Source organism: Mus caroli, chromosome 7 (assembly GCF_900094665.2).
Source record: "Mus caroli chromosome 7, CAROLI_EIJ_v1.1, whole genome shotgun sequence".
Lineage (NCBI taxonomy): Eukaryota > Metazoa > Chordata > Mammalia > Rodentia > Muridae > Mus > Mus caroli.
Window position 1 is genome coordinate 145742971 of NC_034576.1, and position 17940 is coordinate 145760910.

Consider the following 17940-nt stretch of genomic DNA (forward strand, 5'->3'; position numbering starts at 1 on the left):
CATTGGACTTGCAAACTTTATATGCCCCAATATAGGGGAATGCCAGGGCCAAAAGAATGGGAATGGGTGGGTAGGGAAGTGGGGGGGCGCTATGGGGGACTTTTGGGATAGCATTGGAAATGTAATTGAGGAAAATATGTAATAAAAATATTAAAAATTAAAAAAAAAAAAAAAAGACCTTGTCCCCCAAGGAGGTAGGGAGTCAACAAACAAAAAAGACAACATGGTCAGGAATGTGTTATTTAAGGGAGACTTCCTCCCATCTAAAGAGATCACACCCATACAGCTCCCTTTCCTCACACCCAATACAAAGGCTGTTCTAATCTGTAACCCTTGCCAAAGCTTCTTAACTTTTCCTTTCTGTTTTGAGACAGGGTCTATCTCAGTAGTCTTGGCTTCCTATGGTGACAATTGTGTACCACCATACTTTGCCTCATTTTTAATTTCTAAAATTAAAAAAATACCTTGTATGTGCCATGTATGATGATATATACACCTTCAATCCCAACACCTGGGAACAGAGGCGGGTGGATTTCTAGGAATTTTGAGCCATGCTTGTGTACACAGGGAGTTCTAGGCCACCCAGGGCTACTACACATTGAGACTCTGTCCTAAAAACAAAACCCAACAACAAAAATTATGTTTATGAGTATGTCTTATGTGGTTATGTGCAATGCCAATGGAGGCCAGAAGAGGACATCAGATCCTCCAAACTGGAGTTTGTGAGCTGCCTAATGTGGGTGATGGGAACAAAAAGTTAAGTCTTTGCAAAAGTGGTACACATTCTAAACCATTGAGCTATCTCTCCAGCCTGCTAATTTTTATTCTGACAGTCAATCTCTTGATGATATAACTGGTCTATAGTGCTTAAGCCACTTCACTGGAACAAGAAGCTACCCTCTGGTCAGCAGAGCACACAAGTGGCCTTGTACAGCAGATGCAACGGTCACAGTGCTCTGCCAACCATGCAGCATCACTAAAACAACGGCTTCACAAACACAGGCCTGACTGGCTACCAAAGAGCCATGTATACCTTCCTGAAGACAAAGTTCTACAAGCCCTTCCAGTGCATCTCTGGGACATGAAAGCAGAGAGAGCTATGGGAAAATGAAGGGCAATTATGAACAAAATTAATGACATACGTGTATGAAAATGCCACAATAAAATCTATTATTTTATATACCAACTAAAAAAAAAATCAAAACAACACTCAACCAACACGGACCTTGCATATCCCACTAACAATCCTTTCCCTGATCCCTGGCAGGTATGTCAGATTAATGACATGACTTCACCAAGGGTGGGGAAACAGGGATTAAAGGCTAGGGAGCACAGATGGGGAGATCAATTTCTTTGCCAGCAAAAGGGAGAAAAAAGGACATTACCACTTGAAGTTTAAACTAGTTAACTTTGAATTCTAGTTTCTGAAATATAGTGGGCTCTAGCTCCATACCTAAACTTTGAGATCTAGTAAACAAAGTCTATTTTGGCTTACCTGTTTTCTGCCATCTGAACGCCTTTGTCCCCTACAAATGAGAAAGTTCACAATTACATTCACACACACACACAAATGTTCTATTACTCTTCCAGCATCATGATGGCACTTCACCAGTCATGGCAGTTGAGACCTTTTTGCAGGTGAAGGAAATGGAAATGCCCTGATGTGACCTGAAGTTATACGAGCAGGTACATGTCTAATCTCATAGACAGGTACACTTAAGATCTAGGTTTCACTGGACATGGTGATGCATGTCTTTAATCCCAACAACTGGGTGGCAGACACAAATAGATCACTTGAGTCTGAGGCATAGAGAGTTCTTGGACAAATAGTGCTACACAGTGAGACCATGTGAAAAAACAAAATTAAAATGAAATGAAAAAAATTTTTGAGACAAGGTCTCATGTAGCCCAGACTGATGACCCTGCACGTCTGACCCTCAGCCTGCACGTCATCCCCAGCACTAGGATGACAAGTATACACCAGCACGCCAGGCTTACGCAGGGCTGGTATAAAGTCCAAGGCTCCATGCATGCTACAAACTGAGCCAGACCCAAAACATTCTTACTGACACTAAAGTGACCAGACTTCACAGTAAGAAAACAGAATCCTAATCTGCCTTCTCGTTACAGTAAACCCAACAGATCCACACAGCAACTTCCTCAAACAATTCAAAAGCACACTGTTTGAACTGTCTCTCATAGAGACAGAACAATGTTAATCTATCTTTTATGCCACCTACACTGTGAAAACACCATGAGACACTCAACCAGACCACTCTGTAAGAATACTTCATCTCTAGGCAGCCGTCCTACTTCAAGAGGGTATGATGAATGAAAAAAGGACAACCATACAAAGCCCCTCACTCTTGCCAAGTGTACATAATGAGACCTTCTGAAAGCTATACTCCTGCTAGGAAAAACAAGAGACAGGAAAAACAGTTCCAGCAAGAGTGATGGGCAACTGTTTCACAGGTAACTAGCTGAATTTTCTATTAGGTTTTCATTGTTTCAAAATAAAACATGTGCAGGTGGTTCATGCCTTTAATCCCAGGATTTGGTAGGCACAGGCAAGTGTCTACATACTGAGGTTCAGGCCAGCCAGGGATACACAGGAAACCCTGTCTCAAAACAAACTCAAAATGCACAAAAACATGTCACATGTCTTAGGTAGGGTTTCTATCACTGCAATGAAACACCATGACCAAAAAGCAAGGGGAGGAAAGGGTTTATTCTGCTTACATGTCCACATTGCTGTTACCACCAAAGGAAGTCAGAACAAGGAACTCAAGCAGGACAGGAACCTGGAGGCAGAAGCTGATGCAGAGGCCATCATGGATGCTGCTTACTGGCTTGTTTCCCTTGGTTTGCTCAGCTTGCTTTCTTGCTTTCAGGACCACCAGCTCACTTGTGATCCCACCTACAATGGGCTGGGCCCTCCTCCATTGATCACTAATTGAGAAAATGCCTTATAGCTGGATCTCATGGAGGCATTGCCTCAGCTGGGGCTGCTTCCTCTCTGATAATTCTTGTGTCAAAATGACACACAAAACCAGCCAGTACATATGACTAGTCTTTTAAAAATTAAGTAATTTATGAAAGCAAAAAGAGTAAGACAACAAAAGTACCGCACATGACCAAACCCAGAGCAACACAGCAGCTTCCCACACTCAGCTTCACCTCCAACGAACCTTCCTCACACCCTAGATCTTTGCAGTCCAAACTCACTGGCCACAGATGTACATTCCTACATCTACCCTACAAAGTGAACCATTCTCAATTCCAGGAAACACTGTTGCCCAGATGTCCAACAAGGCTTTTCTACCGTATACTTTTGTTCGAGGTCTCCATTGAACACCTTAGTCAAATGTGGTTTGCCACCCCTTGCTATTCTTAACTTAGATGGCAAGATTTTCATGTAATATTTCTGGGTTAAAGAATGAGCAATAAACACTGAGCTGGTGACACACTGGCATTCCTTGCACTTTGGCTCCACAGTTACAGTACCCCATTACCTACCTATGGCTAGCAGCAGCTTCTCTGGACTGCATTCCTAGCCCATCACGCTTTCCCATTTGTACAGCAATCCTCAGTACATCAGTCTCACCACCAAAGACTGAGAAGCCACGCCCACTTGAAGCACTACAGTGGTACAGCAAGTCAGCCCATCTCTGATACATTCACACAGACTATCCTGCCCCGTAAGTCTATCCTCTGCACACTGAAACTAAGGCAAAGCGCCAAGCACACGCTCCAGCACCGCACCATCTATTACTGTGTTTACCAAACACTGAAAGTCATAAAAGAGCTATGCAGGTGTCGAGAGAAACATCCATCTTGTTTTTAAGGTTAAAATGACAGGTTTAATACTGGTTTTATGACTCTATAGCACAAAGCCTTATTAGGCAAACTACTTTTAAAAGGCATCAAGAGTCAGACATAATGATGCACACCTGTAATTACAGGACTTGGAAGGTATGGTTATGCTGAAGTTAGAGGCTAGCCTGGGCTACAAAAGAACCTGTCTTAAAACACAAAACACACAAAAATCCTAACGATCAAGTTAGATTATAACAGTCATACTGTTACTATGATACTACTAGAATATAGAACTTTAGGTTCATTTCCTTTTTTGCTCCAAACAACAAAAAAACTTTCAGAAGGAAAACATTAAATTTTTATAGCAAATTTTAAACTGGCTACTTCTTAAAGATTAAAAAAACAAATCAGGCTGGTGAGATGGCTCAGCAGGTAAGAGCACCCGACTGCTCTTCCAAAGGTCCTTAGTTCAAATCCCAGCAACCACATGGTGGCTCACAACCATCCATAACAAGATCTGACTCCCTCTTCTGGTGTGTCTGAAGACAGCTACAGTGTACTTACATATAATAAATAAATAAATAAATAAATCTTTAAAAAAAAAAAAACAAATCAAACAAACAAACCTTTTATGCATATGAATGCCTGACTGCATGTGTAGCATATATGTGCAATACCCAAAGAGGCCAGAGGAGGGCACTAGATTCTCCTGCAACTGGAGTTATGGGTGGTTTTGAGCCACCACATAAGGTAATGAGAACCAAACCCATGTCCTCTGCAAGAGCAGCCAGTGCTCTTAACCATGAACACCTAAACTGGCACTCCCGAAAGACAAAGAAAGGCATAAGCTGTGGAGTGGCATCACACTTCACAAAACCCACACTTTTATATATTATCTGTCTTCATAAAAGCCAAAGGTCTTCAAAGGCTTAACACAAGATAAGCACATGATTACTATAACCTAAACTGGCCTGAAGAGATGAGATGGGTCAGTGAATAAAGGTGCTTGCCACTAAGTCTGATAATGTGAGTTTGATTACTGAGTCCCATATGGAAGGAAAGAACAGACACCCAGAATTGTCCTCTGACTTCTACTCCCAGCACATATGCAAGTATGTGCACGGATATAAAGGAACTCTAAAGTACAGTATCTTGGTTCAGTCTGAAAGATGGCAGGCTGACCCAGAGAAGCTAAGGACATGTAACCAGGTCCTACAGGAGTGCTGACTTACAACTTAGGATCATGTCAAAGGGACAAAGGAATGACATGTTTTAAGAAGGAATCAGGAAAGGCCTCCCCACCCCCACTCCCGGGGAGGTTGTTTATGCTATACACATGGAGGTCAGAGTTTGTTCTCTCCTTTTAACCATGTGAAGCCAGCAGCAGACACCTTTGCCAGCTGAGCCATCTTGTTAGCCCGTAATATTTTTAAGCAATCAGATATACATTAGATTGGTCACTGAAGGTGCTAGGTGGTGCTTTTCTGCTTGCTTTTGAAACTTCTCATTAGTGAGGCCAAGGACCAAAGAAGAAAAACTTCCAGGAGGGCAGAGCATGTCTCAGTACTGACTCAATGCAGAGTTCAGGGCTTAGCAAAGGACTTGGCAGGAAACAGGTAGCCAGATATCTTGTCTCAGTTAATCCCTTTGAACATCTTGGCCTATCCTAAGCAATTTTGGAAGACACAACATGAGGACATTCCCTTAGTCACACCTGCTTACAACATGTACTGAAACACCTCCAGCAGAAAACAGCAGGTCACCTCACCAGAGATTTCTAGAAGCCAAACCACCAGGCTTCAGGAAGAAAGGAAAAAATGATTTTTTTTTCTTCCCTCAAACAAAATGCTCCTCTGGTAGAAGTATCTCTCTGCAGCATTTGGAAAAGTTATGAAAATATGAACAAGCAGATATTACGACAATTTTCTTAATCCAGCACTGGCTATCTCTTCTTGTTGCTAAGAGGCATTTTCTTCCCCCATATTTGAAATTACAAACTACCTTCCAAGACTCCAGTGTCTCAAAAGTATCTTCCCAAATCTGACTCTCACCTGCTCCCGCTGCAGGAAGGGCAAGGCCACTCACTATTTGCTTTACACTGGAGACCCTAGGCTGGAGATCTTGCATAAATAATACACGTTACTCTGAAGCAACTGAATGTGACTTAAATCATAAATATAATAATTATCTTTTTGTACATAAAGCTCAGAGCTAATCTTACCTCACTAGACTGAGTCTCCTGGACACAGGATGGAAGCACATTGTTACAACAGCTGACAGAACACAGAAAAAAGGAATTTAAGGCTGTGCAGCAAGCAGCTAGAATCAAAAGGTAAAGTTCACAAAGCCAGCTTCTGTAGTTTTCACACTATAAAAATACAATATGCCTCCTGTTACTGTAAAATTCAATAGCAGACTAAAGTAAAGCAGGTGAGCTTCCTCTCAGAAGACAGAGGAGACCTGACAGTTAAATGAAAACAAATTTATGCTACCATCAACTATGTCTTCAAAATGCCTAAAAATCCATTCCAAGACTCTGCTATTTACCCATTTTTACCCACCAAAACAGGCTTCCTGGTCTATGATTAATAACAGGTCCCAAGTGTAGTCTACGAAGCCTCCATACTATCACTATCAGGTAGTCCCTAGCAAAGGCTGAGGGTAGAAGGAAGTCTCTGTTATTTCCCTAGTTTGGCAATAGGTGCAGCAAGATGAAGATGATGACATCAGCTTCAATTCTAAATGCCTAAATGCACTTCATCTTTCTTGCAGTAGCGCTGGCTGGCCTTGAGCTTCCTGCTTCTACCTTTTAAGAGCTGGAATACATATACAAGCCAACATGCCCACTTACACTTCCTTTTAAGTAAACAAAAAACCTTGTACTCACAGGCTAGAAGTCCCCAACAGCTCATTACTACTGCCTCTTTTTCAAAACAGGTCACCTGGGCCTGGATCCAAGCAGCAAAAGAACTCACGGATCTGCCTATTTCACAGTGAGAGTTGCCCTTAGACCTTCAGATTTAAACTACCCTTTCTTAAAATTTTAACTTATTTATGTGTATGGGTGGTTTCCCTGCTTGTCTGTGCACTACTTGCAGAGGCCAGAAGAGGGTGTTGGAGCCCTGGGACTTAAGTTATAGACTATTAGAAGCCACCTTATGAGTATGGGACTCAAACCTAGGTCCTCTGCAAAAGCACACAATGATCTTAACCACCCCTAAATTAACTCTCTTGTCTAGAATTTTTTTTCTTTCAAAAACCAAAATTTTAGGTACTGGCAATTTTATTTTTATACAAATGCAACATAAACTTTTATACACAACATAAAGACAGCTAGCAGGGACTTAGTATACTTTCACTAACAAGAGGCAAATAGGAAAAAAAAAGTGAGATAGGATCTTGCTGTGTTTCCAAGACAGATTTTAAACAGTTCCAGAGCAGTTGGAAATCTAGGTGTATACTGCCATATCTATCTTAGCTGGGGCATTTTAAGACTCAAGTACAAAGTCAGACCAAAGTAGTGAACTACCTCATCTCTAAGAATACCATCCCTGCAGGAGATTTATTGCCCACTGATATATTCTATATACTCAACTACACAAAGCCAAATGGCCAGCTCACAAGCCATAATGGTCATGATTTCTGAGAAGATCCCAAAATATATACATTTTCCCCCAGAACTTTGGTAATACAATTCCAGAATTTTCAAAAAATGATAAAATCGCTATTATTTTCACCAGCTATTCTATATTAACTGTGAAAAACAGTTCTGGATTTAAAGCTAAAACACCAAAATGTGTTTAAATGTTATGACATTGTGAACCAATATTGTTCAACTCAGGGGGGAGGGGAAGATCGACAACTGAGTTTTACAGCATCTACTTTAGTTAAAATGATACAGCTGTAGACTACCTGACAGGTGAACTATACTCTAGTTCTATCAAAGCCCTGCTTTCTCTGAATCTTACTGTTCATCTGAATATTTGTTTCAATACGTTATTTATTTAATAATAAACATTTATTATGGGGCTGGAGAGATGGCTCAGTGGGTAAGAGCACCCGACTGCTCTTCCGAAGGTCCGGAGTTCAAATCCCAGCAACCACATGGTGGCTCACAACCATCTGTAACGAGATCTGACTCCCTCTTCTGGAGTGTCTGAAGATAACTACAGTGTACTTACATATAAATAAATAAATCTTAAAAAAAACATTTATTATTAAGCCTGAGCCAGATTAAATCTATTTGAATTTGAATTAAATCTATTTGATGCAAGGTACCATCACACTTAACCTATCAGGGACTTAATTTGCAATACAGGTCGAACACTCCTATACCAAAAAAAAAAAAAAAGAAAAAAGAAATCAGAACGTCCCAAAACCCACTTCTTTTCGAGCACATTTTGGATTTCCAGATTAGGTACGCTCATCTGCCAAACCTACAAATATTCCACAAACCGAACCACTTCAGAACCCAGGCATTTTTTGCTAAGGCACAGTCAGCCTGTTGCACCTACATCACGTACTATTGTGAATGAGTTAAGACACGTCAGGAGCTTAAAGGAGCCCCTGGTGTGTAGTAAGCGGAGATTAGTCACCGAGAGGAAGCAACTACTATGACAGGAAGGCGGCAGTAACTTAAAAGCATTTAACTTTTGGACTAAAAACTTGAACTTGAGTCTTTTTGCTGTGGAATACGCATATGCTCGCTCGTTACCGCAGCGTACGCGCCGGAAGCTACCGCGGAAATTCCTCCAAGAGGCAGCGAAGCAGAGTTGGAGGAAGTGTGGGCCAACTTGCCCCAAGGATACCCCCGGGAGAAGGGGTACTGCTGGCGACTCTGAACCCGTTAGGGGCGCCCGGGTCACTAAGCTGGCTCCGCCTCCACCTCAGGCTCAGAGAGTGAGGTCTGGCTCAGAGACCAGGGCACTGTGCGGAGAGCATGCAAAGCCCGGAAGGGCGAGGCGGCGGCCCAGTAGACCCCTTCCTTCCCAGGCGCGGTCTGAGACAAGGCGTACCCAGGCCCACCTCGCTGGGGAGGCCTTGTCCCCTCAAGGAACCGCCTGCGCGGCTTCGCGTGGGTTCTCGGGCGGCGGGAACAAAGCGCGCTGACCTTCAGCCGGGGGCGGGGCTGCACGGAGGAGGGACTGGCCCGCCATCCGCCGCCACCCGCCACACGGACCTCTAACCCGGTCGCCGCCCGCCTCTGCTCGCCGCCATGGCGCGTCGGCCTGCCCGCAACGCCCACCCCTCCCCGTCTCCGCCTCCTCCGCCCCAGTCCCTCGCCAGCCGCCCGCCGCGCCGTTACCGGCCAGCACCGCACCTCGCGCCTCCTGCGGCAGTGGCGCCCGTCCTAAGCTCGCTCCGGGGCTGCACCGCCGTGGTCGCCAACAAAACCACCTGCCATTGGCCGTATCGCCGGGCTCCACCCTCTGCGAGCAAAACGGGCGACGAATGGACAATAGAGCTGTTTATCAACTGCACCCAGGCACTAGGAGAGGCGGTATCCAATCAAAATCTGTTGAGGGGGCATGGGGCCCAGCCTAAGCCCGCGAGCTATATGTAGATAGAGTAGTGACGTGTGTTACGGCGCACGCGCAGTTCGTGCCTCTTTAAAGGGGCTGCTGGGCGCGTGTGTAGGACTTTGGGCTTGTAGCTTGATCTTGCTACAACCTCTAGGGTTTGAGCTTCCTGGACCACGTCGGCAACGCTTTTTACAGCTCCCTGCCTTCCCCCGGCCTGGGAAAAGCACCACCTACTTCTCAAGGCCTTCTGACCCTCTTGTCTACAGTGCCTGCCTGGCATGGGACTACCCTTCTGATAGAAAAGTTCAGCACATCTGTACTGGCTGGTTTTGTGTGTCAATTTGGTACAAACTAGAGTTATCTGAAAGGAGGGAGCTTTGAGAAAATGCCTCCATAGGATCCAACTGTAAGGCATTTTCTCAATGATTGGTGGGGGAGGGCCCAAGCCCATTATGGGTAGTACCACCCCTGGGCTTATTGGTGGTTTCTGTAAGAAAGCAAGCTGCACAAGCCAGTAATCAGCACCCCTCCAGGGCCTGTGCATCAGCTTCTGCCTCCAGGTTCCAGCCCTGCTTGAGTTCCTATCCTGACTTCCTTCAGTAATGAACAGCAATATAGAAGTGTAAGCCAAATAAACCCTTTCCTCTCCAACTTGCTTTTTGGTCATGGTGTTTTCATTGAAGCAACAGACAACATCTGATAAGAATAAATATTGCAGATAATGTGTGTTTTCCTAACAAATTCTACGAACAGGGCAGTTGAAGACAAAGCTGGGTATGGTGCAGCGTGCATGCCTTCAGTCCCAGTACTTGTGAGATAAGAGATACAGGTGACAGAATGAGCAGTTTGTCACTTCCAGCTATGTAGCCAGTTTAGCCAGTCTGAGCAACAAGCAACCCTGTCTGAAAAAGAAACAAAAACTTAAAACGAAGTGTGGTTACTGAAGGCCAGAAGGTCTACAGCATTGTTTTTCTGTATTACTTCTCTTTCATCCTTAAATTGGCACTATGTATAAACAGTTTCGTTTACAAAATTAAGGAAAGTAAATAAGCTCGTATGTTTTTACTTATATTTTTTTCTGACATACATTTTTTTTTCTGACATTTTGGTTGGTTAGTGGCTGGTTTTGCTTTTCCACGACAGGGTTTCTCTGTGTACAAACCCTAGCTGTTCTGGAATTCGATCTGTAGACCGGGATGCCCTCAAACTCACAGAAATCCACCTGCCTCTGCCTCTCCGGTGCTGGGATTAAAGCCGTGCAGCAGCACCACCAGGTTTTTACTTCATTTTTATTTGGGGAGTAGATGTGGTTAAATCAGACAAGTATATTAAACAGTTTGGTAGCCAGGGAATTATTTGGTTTGGACTACACATAATGCTCTTCTAATAATGCTCTGGGCAGTGTAAAAGTCCCCCCAACATATTTTTTAAAAAGATTTGTATGTATGTATTTATTTATTTATTTAATGTATATGAGTACACTGTAGCTGTCTTCAGACACACTAGAAGAGAGCATCAGATCCCATTATAGATGGTTGTGAGCCACTATGCGGTTGCTGGAATTGAATTCAGGACCTCTGGAAGAGCAGTCAGTGCTCTTAACCACTGAGCCATCTCTCCAGCCCAACCCCCCTTTTTAAATATTAAGACACCAGGCATTAGTGGCACACACCTTTAATCCCAGGACTCAGGAGGCAGAGGCAGACAGATCTCTAGAAGTTTCAGGCCAGCCTCGTGGGCCTGTCACAGAGTATTTCTGATCTGTACTATTCACTTTTGGATACTATTTCCTTGCTACCTTACAATCTGTATCTTTATTTCAATTCCTTGAATAAAACACTCAGACCCAAACAACTGGTAATAAGTTTAATAACGGTATTTCATTATTTATTATCTTTGCGACAGGGTCTAAGTAGCCCTAGCCTGTGAACTCATAGAGATCTATTTGACTGCTTCTGCCTCCTAGGATTAAAGTTATTCACCACCATGCCTGGATTAATAAAGCTATTTGAATACAGGCTGAAGCATAGGGATTAAGAGAGGTGCTCAGAAGGTGTGTGTGTGTGGGGGAGGTCTACAGCATGACACTACTTAATTTTTAGACATTAATAAAATGTTTAGTCTTTTTTGTTTTTTATCTACAGGTTTCTTGGTATAGTTCTGGTTGTCCTGGAACTTGCTCTGTAGGCCAGGCTGGCCTCAAACTCAGAGGCTTCTGCCTCCCAAGAACTGGGATAAAAAGCATGTACCACCATCACCCAGTTTAAACTTAATCTTTTTTTTTTTTTTTTTGGTTTTTTGAGACAGGGTTTCTCAGTAGCCCTGGCTGTCCTGGAACTCACTCTATAGACCAGGCTGACCTCGAACTCAGAAATCCACCTGCCTCTGCCTCCCAAGTGCTGGGATTAAAGGCGTGCGCCACCACCGCCCGGTCTAAACTTAATCTTTAACTATCACTGTAAATTACATCCTTTGTGCACTCTGACCTAGCCACAGGATCACATCAATAGCTGATCTTAAGGTAGGCAGGTTAGCCTGGCTTTCTTTCAGCAGCATGCACTCATGTCTTAAAAACGAGCTATCTTTCATCTAAGACTGTCTCTTACTCTATGCCTATACTTAAATCCAAAGCATGCACCATTTCTTATCTCTGCTTAATAAGCTTGCTAACTTTGCTTCACTATGACTTGTCCTGAAATTCTTTCCTGTGGTACAGTCAAGGTTCCAGTTTTACCTGAGTGGAGGTCTCTGAGGAGGGAGGAAATGCACTAGGCTGGGCTATGTGCCTTCACTGCTGCTGACAAGGGTAGCAGGGAGTGCAGTACCAGCCCAGTCTCCCCATGTCAATTTATAAAAAGCATTTAGTTTGGCTAGCAAATAAAGGTTACCAAGCAGGAATGAACAAATTGTCTTTGTTTCTTAGAAATGAGTCTTTTGGGGGGCTGGTGAGATAGCTCAGTGGTTAAGAGCACTGCCACCTGTCCAGAAGACCCACGTTCAGTTGTCAACTCCCACATGGCAACTCACAACTGTCTATAACCCCAGTTTCAGAGGATCTGGCACCCTGACACAGACATTCATGTAGGCAAAACACCAATGCACATGAAATTAAAAAAAAGAAAGAAAGTAAAGAAATTAGTCCTTTTGCCTGGTAAAGGTTGCTTTGGCCAGCATTTTCAAATTCAAGTCCCATCTATTTATTTAAGTCTCAAACCGACTCTTTCCTTTTTTTTCTTTTTGTTTTTGTTTTGTTTTGTTTTGTTTTGAGACAGGGTTTCTCTGTGTAATCCTGTAATCCTGGCTGTCCTGGAACTCACTCTGTAGACCCAGGCTGGCCTTGAACTCAGAAATCTGCCTGCCTCTGCCCCCCAAGTACTGGGATTAAAGGCGTGAGCCACCACTGCCCGGCTCAAGCCTACTTTCTGTCATGGCATCTATCCCTCCTGGGGGATACTGTGGGTAACAAGAAGGTGGGAGGCACCGTGGTAAGTGGTGCTGGCTCCTGGGGCTCCTGTGCATCTCACCTGATGTTATTGCAGGGTGTTAGTAGTTGTCCTAGTTGTCTGGCTGTGCGGATGCTATCATCAGAGGTCAAAGGTTAGGGACTCCTGGATGAGACCCCCTAACTAGCTGGTGACCCTGGGATAAGTGCCTGTGCCTACTTCAAGAGGATTGGGGATGTGTTTAGAGCAGCACCAGGTGAATTGTCAGCTTGAGGCCAGTGTTAGCAGTTCTCATTGACTCCTGTCCACTTATGTAGTAATAACAAGAGAAAGAATCCAACCATCCAATGTCCCAGCAGTCAGAAACTGCAGCCTAGCAGATCCCTTTAATCACACCCCTCAGACCACACCAAAGCCCATGGGGGACATCTGGTCTCACTCAAGCCCTGTGCTCAGGAAGTCGAATGCCGAGGGGAGCCAGCAGTAATGCAACTGTGGGATTTATAAGCTAAGCTGAAGACCAATTCTGGAAGCTTCCCCCCTCTCCCAGTACAATTAAACCCAGAGCTTTGGCACATGCTAAGCAAGAACTCAAACACTGATCTGTATTTTTCAATGGCTTCATCAAAGTGCCCAAGCTGGCTTTGAACTCATGATCCTCCTGTCTTAGACTCCCAAAGAGTTGGGGATTACATAACCTGAATACCCCACCACACCTATCTCTAACAGCCTTTTGAGCGGATAGAAGGACCTGTTGAGTTCCATAGGTTCACTCAAAGCTTAGATGCCACCTGAAGTCTACTTGCCTGCATCTGGAGCTGTCCATGCCCTGGCTGTCCCTCTAGACCTCTTAAGAGTTTCAAAGAAAGTTGAGAATAATGTCAAAGTCCCTTCTGTCTGCATTGCTCCTGTGTCAGACCCTTCTCCTATGATTTAAGTCTGGCTGACAGTCCCATCCCAAGCCCTTGGTTTCCAGCCAGAATTCCTACAATCACTGCTGTCTGCTTCAAGTCATTGGATTACACAGTTCTCAACACCTGCTCCTTGCCCTTACCTCCCTGCCTCTGGGAGTGTCCAGCTTTTGGAGGAAAGGATTCTGGGGCTGGTAATGGCTAAGGCCGTACAGTAGCCAGAAGCCAGCAGCCTATGATTATCTCAAGTTGGCTCTTGTCCCTACCCAATGCAGGGGAGCCCACAAAGAAGGTGTCTTCAGGAGCAGGTGCCTCTGGTCCACTGATGTGACAGGGATTAGATGTGAAGGTAACGTCAGACTCTAGCAAGGATCATGCTGGTACCTAGTGATTCTGGGTACGCTGGCATCTTCTGATTTTTGAGTGTCTGGCCTGGAACTTCCCAACAGGAATTTGAAGAACCCTGTAACATCAACCTCCCTGAAGAGCAGTTCTGTGAACCTCTTAAGATATCTGCCTGAAATTCTAACATAAAGCCATTACCATCTTCAACAGAGTGGCTGTGATTTTCTGCAAGAGCCTCAGATGGAGTGAGTCTATTGTTTCTTCATAAGATGTGAAGGTCATTAGAACCACTTCTTCCTGCACCTCCCTCCCTGCTGTATGTAATTGTGCTTCAGCTGCACAGCTTGGCAGATGCTGGTCTATAGAAAGCATTAACAATGGGGTGGAGGGTGAGACTCCATGTATGGGGAAGCCATGCTGGAGTGAGCCAGTGATGGCAGCTGTTTGGGGATTGCCCATGCTTCACTCATGCTCCTGCAAGCCCAGGGAACTCATTGACTTGTTAAGCTAGACCCGGTAGAGTTTCTCACTCTAGTCTGTCATTAGTGCAATGGCCTGATGTGAAATCAGGTAGCAAAATGGGTATGGTGGCTCATGGCGGAAATCCTGTAACTCAGGGCCAAGGTCAGAGAATCACCACAAGTTCCAGGGAAGTTGAGGTTACACAGTGAGTCCCAGGCCTACTTGAGCTATAGGGTGAGGATCTGTCTCAGAAAAAACAAAATTAGGTGACAATTTCACTTGCCTATAGGAAGACCATTTAGCTCTTGGCCTGGAACTTACAGATATCCTAAAGGTGTATGCCTCCGTGCCTGGTTTTAAGCATATTCTTTATAGTGTTTTCATTTTAAATAGACATTGTAATTGTACAGTTAGGGTGGAAAGTGGTATTTTTATATATGTTTACTGTGTAGCAATTGGACCAACATATCTGTTACCCCAGATATTTGTTCTAAATATTTTTTTAATTTTATGTGTGTGCTGGTGCCCATGGAGGTCAGAAGCATCAAATGCCCTGGAGCTGAACTTAGAGGAGGTTGTGAGCCATCTGAAGTGGGTCATCTGGAGGAGCAGACTATGCTCCTAACTGCTGAGCCATCTCTCCAGTCCTAGTAGGTATGTGAAAATAATGACCTTCCCCAGCCTAAGCTATACTACGTGGTTGTTTTCCACACACTAGCTGGACCCTTGTTCAACTTCTGAACTCTGCTTGTTAAATGAAACACTAGTTCATGCCTGTTTCTCTCCTACAGAGAGCAGGGGTGGCAAATGGTTGTCTGTCTGCTTCCTGTGGCTGCTGTAAGGAAGTATCACAAACCAGGAGCTTGCATTACCAGAAACACATTCTCACTGGCTGTGTAGAACAAGGATTGTGGCAGGGCCTGGCACTCCCCAGAAGTCTCTACCTGTGTTCCTCTGTCCATTTCTCTGCATGTATGGGTGTCTGTGTCTTCTCTTCCAGCAATACCAGCTGTAATAAGTTACACCACCATGTTCCATCTTGCATGACCAGAACATGAAATCAATGCCAGAGGCAGACATGGGCAGAAGGCGTAGTTACTATATCATGTTCTATGTTACACAGGCAGGGTTGCCGTTACTGCCATCTCTGCAGGTTGGATTTGAAAATATAGCTTGGGAATCAGACTTGTGGGGCCTTTGAAGATCTGCTACTTTCTCCCTTAGCAGAGCGGCCGTGAGACCTAGCTTATGGCTATGTGTCTCTAGGTTGTCCCATTCCTTTGTGGGCAGACCACTTCTCATGACTATGGCCACTGCTGTAGGAGAGGGGGGGCATTTAGGGCCCAGAATGCCCTGCTGCCACACTCTGCCAGCTTGCCCATCTGTACTGCCTGGAGGGTCCATGTTAGTGCCTCTGTCCCAATCTGTACAACCCACAATGCACTGCTGTTCCTTTCCTTCTTGGGTTTGCTTTGCCTCAGTGAATAGCTGGGGTTCCACTCAGTGGTCTTACCTACATGTTCAATACCTGGAAATGCTAAGAGCAAAGCTGCTTTAGCCCATGCATCCCTCTGCACTTCTGCAGCTGACACACAGTGAACTACTTCTTACAGGCTGACTTATGGCTTTGTAGCTTCTCTACCTCCACCCTCGGGGAACCTGTCTCATCTCCTCACAGTGAGATAGGTAGGCCTGAGATGCTTCTAAACAGAAGCCCAAGGAAGGATTGTGCTGACCTGTGAGGTTCCATCCTAGAAAGCCACCTGGTGTCTTCTCTCCCAGGAAGTACACCTATGGAGCCACAGCTGCCAGAATGGACATGCAGTCACCCTGAAGCCTCATGAGACCAGAGATATAAGGTACATACCTCAGATGATCCTGTCTGATGACTATTTGAAAGACACTGTGTGGCCTCCTGTGGTCTCACACTATTAAACTCGACAATACATGCCTATGGTACCCCAGGCTGGTACAGGGACAGAGTGGCAGGATACTTACAGCAGACACTAACATACTTGTCACATGGGCTTTGTGGCAACTGGGATCCATGCCTGCCCCTGAACTCTCTGAAGATACCCTTTACAGGTACCAGGCAGGTTCTGGCTGCTGTTTTTTAAATCATCAGCGAAGGCTAGACACATTCATCTTAGGTGCTGATTCTTAGCAGGGCTGAGAACAAACAGGCAGGAGCAGGTGGAGAGGAACACACTTGGGTTGGACCTAGACACACTTTATCTTACAAGCCAGTGGTGCTGAACTGGGCTTGCTGTCATAACGGCAGTCCCAGGCAGCTTGCCAGAGCCCCACCCCACACAGCAACTGGCCTGCTGCCACCCTGCAGTTGCTCTGGGAAACCTGCAGTGTGTGCTCATCAGAGCCAGACAGCCAACTGAGTGGCTTTTGTCTGGGACTCAGGGGGACCCGTTGGGCTGAGTCGGCCTTTTCCCTACTCCAATACCACCAAATGTGCCAACACAGCAGAGATTAGCTCAGCTTGCCAATGTGAGGGAAATTCCTCGGGCAGGCTGGCTGAAGGGGCTCAATGGACTAGGAGGCCTAAGTCGCAAGCTGCTGACCAGGCGCCTGTAGGTCAGCTCTCCAAGTGCTGAGAGGGCAGACCAGACCTCACCGTTCAGAAGAATTTATTATCAGTGTCCCAGAGCTGCTACCACTCTGCCTGATTCAGGTGTGAGAACAGCTGTAAACATGATCAGGGCACGGAGCCTGAGTAGCTGTGGCCTAGTCCATAGCGGCCAGGCTGGCAGGTGCGCCCCTCCTGGGCTGCCGTGGCATCACTGGAGGCTGCCATTCTGTAACATTTGCAGATACTCCTTGTACAGTTTCTCCTGGGCTTCAAAGAGCTTCTTCAGCTTCTTGGCCTGGCCCTTGCTCAGCTCTTTGCCTTCAGTGTCGTGGGTAGGCAGACCCTGCAAGGACCACACAGATGCCATCAGTTCCCTCTGCCCTCTGGTCCTCATCCCTGCTGGCAGGAGATGCCTCTCTCCCTGACTTGGCTGGATTTACTCAGGATCAGCATCCGCCCCCTTATTTATCTAGTGTGTTTTTGAGATGGGGGATACATCTCAAGACAGAAGCTGGCTGTGCAGTGGTTGCGCATGCCTTTAATCCTGCCACTCAGGAGGCAGAGGTAGGCAGATCTCTGAGTTCCAGGACAGAGTGAGTTCCAGGACAGCCAGGGCTACAGAGAAACCTTGTCTCAAAAGCCAAAAAAAAAAAAAAAATGGGGCTGGCTTCAAGCTTGAACTCCTCCTGCCTCCATCTCTAAAGTGCTGGGATCACAGGTGTGAGTCTACACCTCTGGTTGTCTGGACACCATCACTGGTGTGAGTCTACACCTCTGGTTGTCTGGACACCATCACTGGTGTGAGTCTACACCTCTGTTTGTCTGGACACCATCACTGGTTTGAGTCTACACCTCTG

General features: G+C 45.3%; 2 protein-coding genes across 7 annotated transcripts in view; both read right to left on the reverse strand.

The window, feature by feature from the left end:
* Nap1l4 (nucleosome assembly protein 1 like 4) overlaps positions 1-9220 on the reverse strand; it is a 37085-nt gene extending 27865 nt beyond the window's left edge. For 2 of the 5 annotated variants that reach the window (XM_021167427.2, XM_021167432.2), the window contains exons 1-2: positions 9137-9220; positions 1496-1526 (exon numbers count right to left, since the gene is read on the reverse strand). In XM_021167427.2, the coding sequence (XP_021023086.1) occupies positions 1496-1509 (14 nt within the window). In that variant the 5' untranslated portion in view covers positions 1510-1526; positions 9137-9220. Of the gene's footprint in view, positions 1-1495; positions 1527-6037; positions 6090-8831; positions 8989-9136 lie in introns of those variants that run through there. The other 3 variants (XM_021167429.2, XM_021167430.2, XM_021167428.2) reach the window with 3 other exon arrangements.
* Positions 9221-17124: 7904 nt separating this feature from the next.
* Positions 17125-17940, reverse strand: part of Cars (cysteinyl-tRNA synthetase) — a 41168-nt gene continuing 40352 nt past the window's right edge. For both annotated transcript variants that reach the window (XM_021166707.1, XM_021166708.1), the window contains one exon: positions 17125-17426. In XM_021166707.1, the coding sequence (XP_021022366.1) occupies positions 17292-17426 (135 nt within the window). In that variant the 3' untranslated portion in view covers positions 17125-17291. The remainder of the gene's footprint in view (positions 17427-17940) is intronic.